Source organism: Nicotiana attenuata, unplaced genomic scaffold (genome assembly GCF_001879085.1).
Source record: "Nicotiana attenuata strain UT unplaced genomic scaffold, NIATTr2, whole genome shotgun sequence".
In the NCBI taxonomy this organism is placed as follows: domain Eukaryota; kingdom Viridiplantae; phylum Streptophyta; class Magnoliopsida; order Solanales; family Solanaceae; genus Nicotiana; species Nicotiana attenuata.
Window position 1 is genome coordinate 10,765 of NW_017679128.1, and position 6,464 is coordinate 17,228.

The 6,464-nt window shown below is 34.8% G+C and overlaps 1 protein-coding gene across 1 annotated transcript; it reads right to left on the reverse strand.

The window, feature by feature from the left end:
- Nucleotides 1–1,895: 1,895 nt before the first annotated feature.
- On the reverse strand, nucleotides 1,896–2,639 carry LOC109221707 (serine/threonine-protein kinase HT1-like). The gene is made up of 2 exons (XM_019386170.1): nucleotides 2,513–2,639; nucleotides 1,896–2,114 (listed from the first exon to the last, which is right to left on the reverse strand). The coding sequence occupies exons 1-2, from the start codon at nucleotides 2,633–2,635 to the stop codon at nucleotides 1,896–1,898; spliced, it is 342 nt and encodes a 113-aa protein (XP_019241715.1). The 5' UTR covers nucleotides 2,636–2,639.
- Nucleotides 2,640–6,464: the final 3,825 nt, after the last annotated feature.

Genomic DNA, 6,464 nt, shown 5'->3' on the forward strand with positions numbered 1-6,464 from the left:
GCTGGCTTTTAGAAAGGTAGAGTATGTAGAGATATATTGCTTACCAGGAGATCATACTGATATTAGATTAAGAACTAAGGCTGGTCCTAATGTGGTAATGAAACTGGACATGACCAAGGCATATGATAGGTTGTCTTGGCTTTTCTTAACAAAGTGTTGAGAAAGCTGGGCTTCTGTGAGAGGTTCATTGGCATGATTTTTGATTTGGTAGGGAATAACTGGTACTCAGTACTTATAAATGGTCAACCAAGAGGTTTTTTCAAATCAACTAGGGGTGTGAAGCAAGGGGATCCATTGTCTCCAACACTTTTTATTCTAGCTGCTGAGGCTCTTTCTAGGGGATTGAATTCACTACATCAAAATCTCTATTTCTGTGGATTTGGGCTGCCAAAGTGGAGTCCAAAAATAAATCACCTTGCTTATGCAGATGATACCATCATTTTTTCCTCTTCAGATGCCACATCACTGAGGCTGATTATGGAGATATTATATCTCTATGAAGCTGCTTCAGGTCAGTTGGTGAATAAGAACAAGTCTGCTATCTATATGCATCACCTTACAGATCCAGAAGTAGTAAGGAAAGTTGAGAGGATTACTGGTATTGGAAGCAAGGATTTTCCATTTACTTATCTAGGATGCCCTATATTTTATGCAAGAAGGAGGTTTGATTATTACCAGCCAATGATCACAAAGGTTCTTGACAGATTACAGTCATGGAAAGGAAAATTGCTTTCTATAGGAGGCAGGGCAGTCCTAATTTCTAGTNTACAAGACAGGGTGTGGCTTGGTGCATGCTATTTGTAGACAATACTGTGTTAACTGACGAAACTAGTGATGGTGTCAACCAAAAGTTTGAACTATGGAGAAGCAATCAAGGGTGTAAAGATTTAAAGATAAGTAGAAATAAAACAGAATATATCGACCATATGTTTAGCTAGCATATAAAGAATAAATTTGAGCTAGAGATTAGATATGACTGTGATGTCTAATGCAGACAATCCATATTTTTAGGCTTAGTATTTCAATACAACGGTATAAGTATAACAGATGAAAACATGACATAGAATCAAAATAGCATGGTTAATATGGAGAAGCGCTACAAAAGTGTTAGATGATATGACCTACAAAATACAAAGCAAGCCCATTGAATAGTTAAAAGATCAATAATGCTGCATAGGAGTGAATATTAGGCCATTCCACAAAAATGAGTGTCGTAGAAATGCAGATGTTAGTATGTACCGTCATACAAGATTAAATATATCACATTCACCAGAAGTTGCAAGTAGCATGTATAGATGAAAAAGGAGAAGGCCGCGCGAGACGGTTTTTGGTCATGTCCTATGTAGACCTCGAAATATACTAACCCGTAATGTGAAAACCATGATGATTAGAGCTCTCAAAAGTGGACGAGATAGACCAAATATCAACAAAGAAAGTTGTCAGATAACACCTAGAATTTCTTGGAGCCCATTCGGACTTGGCAAAGGATAGAAAACGATAGAAGCAAAATATTTGTATAGGTGATACCAACTAGTCGGAATTAAGGTTAATCGTTGTAGGGACACTTGCAATAAGTCCGTATTTGACATGACGTGAGATGGGTGCGAGAAATAGAGAATTCTTAGTTTTTATGAATCCCTAAGTTGTCCTGGAAAAGAAATTATCAAGTAGTTGAATGAAAACCTCCCAAATGGAGCAAAATGAATATAAGGTTTCATATAGACTATTCAAGCAGGTCTGGCTTTGAAATGGAGTTGTTTTCTTGTGTTCATACAAACTCATAAAAAAAACTTAAAAGTCATGCAACTCAAGCAAGTAGTAATCCTGATCAGTGTGTGATAACAATGCCTACTCTGTAGCCACCTAAACCTAAAACTTGAAAGTGCAATAGCGAACTACGAGATAGGCAGAGAATTACTTGGCTTCAGATCGCGGTGAATAATGCCAATTGCATGCAAATACTCCATTGCTCGAGAGATTCCCAATGCAAAACTTAGAGAAAGTTTCAGATCTGGACAATGTGGTCGGATGCTCCATAAGTACTTCTGAAGGGTGCCACCGCTCATTAGCTCTGTAACTAACATCAATGCTGGTTCCATGGATGCACCAATAAACTGTTTCAACAATTTACAACACATATAGCAACCAATAAAAAGAGAATCAATTACCATACAGAAGGATGTTTTTAAGGCAGTCTCAGAACAATAATGTGACATGAGAGACCGGACTTCTTTTCTCTTAATGTCTAAATATAGTACTCCTAAGAAATATAACAGGACCTCTTATATAAAAAATTTACAGGGTAGCACCAAATATATGATGTTATTACCAAAGTATGAATACATAGTCCCCATAGCTATAGCTTTTATTCTCTTTCTACATTGGACTTTAAAGACCAATCATTGCCTGATTTTGGGTCTATTAAGTTGTAAAGTGATGGCAGCAAAAGCAAGGTGGACAAAGTGAATGAAATTTAACCAGTAGCACTATTTTTTTATTGAACACCACATACCTTCACAATGTTGTCATGCTTCACTTTAGATAGCAAAAGGACTTCCCTCTGAAATTTTTCTTTCCGTTCGGGACTCACATTTGCCGATCTGTCTGGCTGTATTACTTTTATTGCAACAGGCATGGATTTATATCTGGAACAAGTATTACAAAAGGTGCTTTAGAAAAGCAGCACTCTGAATAAAAAGAACTGAAACGCAGGATCACGTTTTGGGAGTGCAAATGATAGTAACCAGAAAGTTGTGTTAACTAACGTGAATGAGAGGTAATGGTTAATTTAGAAGATCTTAGATAGATGTTTTGGGTATATACCGTATAGAACTACAGTAGATCCTCTCAGAATTAAATTCTTCTGAGATGGGACAAACCAGTTATTATCAATAATGACTCGACCAACTATGAGATATTATTCTAAGCACATCTACTACAACATAAATCTGGCTATCTTCACGTTCGTATCAATGAACCAATGAAGGGAGCAGGAAACTAAGTTTTCAATGGTTAGGCAAGGTGAAACTACAGATAATGGTTGAAATACACATAGGGACACTTCAATGAAAACATTTAGAGGGTGTTTGGATTGGCTTAAAAGCTGGTCAAACCAGCTTAAAAGCACTTTTGGGCTTATTTGAGTGTTTGGATAGACCAAAAAATTGCTTTTAAGCCAAATGCTTTTAAGCTGAAATACTCAAAACAAGCTAAAAGCAATAAGTTGAGGTTGCCCAACTTAGGGGTCGTTTGGTAGGATGCATTAGATAAAATAATGCATGCAGTAGCTTTGTGTATTAATAATACCTTGTTTGGTACACTTTTTGAACCTATGCATTAGTTATGCAAGCATTAGTTATACGCCCTATTTGGTATTATCCTATGTATAACTAATGCATAAGAAACCATGGTATTAACAATGCAATGGGTTTTAATGTATGCATTAGCTTAGATAAAGACAAAATTGTCCTTCAAAATTTATGCTTGATTAAAATATATTATTAAATTAATGCAAGTTTGAAATAATCCAAGAAAGTGGAAAATAAAGTTATATCCCTAGTAAATAAATAAATACTTAACGTCTTTTCTTTTATAAATAGTATTCAGTTTTATACTACAATATAGGTAGACAAATCAAATAATTTTTTTCAAAACTTTTTTCATATAAAAACATTCCTCAATATATGTTTCTTTTAAAAAGATAAAGTGATGGACTGGTTATGAGGGTATTTTTGTAAACAAACAATTCTTTTAGAAATTGTGCAATGCTTTAATACATCAAACCAAACAATGGATAAGAAATATGTTAGCATAACTAATACCATCATTACTAATACACCCTATTCAGCATTATTCTTATACACTCTACCAAACGACCCTTTATTACTTTTTGGCTTAAAAGCTTCTTATGTTTGACCAAGTAATTTACCCTACTATCCCTTTCACTTTCTCTAAACCCCAAAACTACCCTTCCCTTACAAATTAGATCCCCGTGTCAGTCCTAATCACCATTTTTAATCTTGCCGTTGTTGCTGTCATTCTAAAAAAATTGTCAATTTCGTGAAGTTCTTAACGTGAAGCAAACGGTAGTTTTTTAAATCAATGTTTGATAAATTCCAATATTTGTAAATATTATTCTTTTAGATTCTTTTTTGGTTCCATAACATTTAATTTTTTTGGTCGTTGAATCCTTCCTTTTTTTAATTGGTGTAACTATATTCTAAATCAAATCATTCGATGAGTTTATATGTTACCACATAATTTGAAGCTATAAACGGAAAAACAACTTTTTTGACAAATAATTAATTATTGCATGTTATTTTAAATGAATAATTTATATTTAGGCAATCAGTTTAAATTGAAAGTGAATTAAATTATAAATTATTTGTATATGCGTCAACTTAGAATAAAATATTATAGTAATCATCTTCATTATAGTGTTAACAACTTTAAGGATATTTCAGTCATTTTAACAGAAAAAAGTGCTTACCAGCACTTGTTTACCAAACACTTCAACAACTTTTTTTCAGTTTCAGCACTTTTATCCAAATTCCAAACACGTAACTGCTTATTTTAAAAAAACAAGCTCCAACACTTAAAAAGTACTTTTAAGCACTTATGCTTAAAAGGCACTTTTTTTAATCCAATCCAAACGGGCTCTTAGAATTGAAGTGGAACTCAAGTCAATATACTCCAAAATTACACATTCTCTAGTTTCATTTGAAATGAAGTCACAACAACTCATATAAACCATAATGGGGTTTGTATTTTAAATGGACGCAAAAGATTCAGGATAATAGATGTGAAATATATTGGGCCAGATCTCTCGGTCCAAATGGGCCCTTATATAACTTCATCATAACTGACAATGTTATAAGTAGGATATGAAACCATTTGCTATTCTAAAAAATGTATTTAAGAAAATCTGAAAGCAGTTATCTTATAAATTCTTTAACCATTGGTATTAAAATTACTATATGTGAGTGAGGAATAAAGTTGGCATTAAGAAATCTTATTGAGATAAGACTAGACCTAGTTGTGCTAGGGTCAAAGTTTTGGTGGATCTTTTAGCTGATCATCCTAAAAAGGTTAGAATGGATATTGTGAATGAAGCTACAGGGGAAGTTAGAACAGAATGGATAACTATCAAATATGATATGTTGCCTAAATATTGTAAAGCATGTAGATTACAAGGGCATGATGACTTTGAATGCTGGAGGCAACATCCTGAATTATCACCTTATGATCAAGGAAAACAGAAGGAAACTAAAGGTAAGGAGCAGATTCACAAGCAAACTAATCAACCATTGATGATTTTGTCAAGTGGTAGAGTTGTAGGTAATGTGACTTCTAATGTAGAACAATGGAAAGAAGTGAGAGATAATCGAGGGAAGAAAAACAGCACCCAGGAAGCTAATGGAAAGGAAATAGTACCAATAAATCAAGCAAACTTACAGCAGATTCAGGGGCAGCAGGTGGAGGAGGTGATTACTCATAGACAGGTTGGGCAAGAAATTGTTCTGGCAAATGTTAACAATGTAATGCAAGCTCATAACTGTGGAGGATCAGGAAAGGAAAGTACTCCAGCAAACATTAATGTGCAACAAAGTAATGATATTACAAGGGAGGAAGTGATGGCAGATGGTTCAAATAATCAGCAAATTCAAACTTCTAACATGTTTGCTGTATTGGAGGTCCAGGAGGATGATGATGCAGGGATAAATCAAATAGTGGAAGTTGGAAATAAAAGCACTGTTAATTCTACCAAGAAACTAAATCATACAGCACCAGTATTTACTCCAAAATCTACTGGAATTGGAAGTACAACAAATAAGGAAGATAATGACAAGCACAAGAGCAAGAATAATGAAATGGTGGAAGACAATCAAAAAGATTCAACAGTAGCCTGGGTTAATAGAGCTTTCAATACTAATACTGTAGCCACTAATCAGTCTTGTCAGGAAGTTCCATCTCAGGCAACTGAGACTGATGCAAATTTGAGAAATATCAATGTTACTGAAGATATACAAGCAGAAGGGAGGAGAATATGGAGTCAGCAAGTAGAAGAGGATTCAGATGAAGGGGAACTGCCAGAAGGTGCATGTGGAGAAGTGGAATCATCAGATGAAGAGGTAGATCAAGAAGAACAAAGTGTCAATAACAATGACAAAGGACAACAGTCAGTGGGAAACAACAAAAAAGACAAGCAGAAACAGGGTGATAAGCCTGTAACAAATATGGATGGAGATGGAGCACAACTGATTCATAAGGATGTGCCTCCAGATAAATCCAAAGAATTACAGTTGACAGAAATGCAGCATGAAGTTAGAGTTGAGAATATAGGTGTATCAACTTCTATTCAGTCATGTGATATGGCTCCAGCTAAAGGTGACATACAATCAACACAATTGGTACACAAAGATCAAGACAAGGGTAATGCAGTAGTGGGGAAAGGTGATAGTCAG

Bases quoted from the DNA above. Each gene is read 5' to 3' on its own strand.
- LOC109221707 (XM_019386170.1), bottom strand. From the start codon at position 2,635: ATGCCTGTTGCAATAAAAGTAATACAGCCAGACAGATCGGCAAATGTG. The intron at 2,115-2,512 runs GTATGTGGTGTT...TTGTTGAAACAG, and splicing joins AGCATGACAACATTGTGAAG to TTTATTGGTGCATCCATGGA.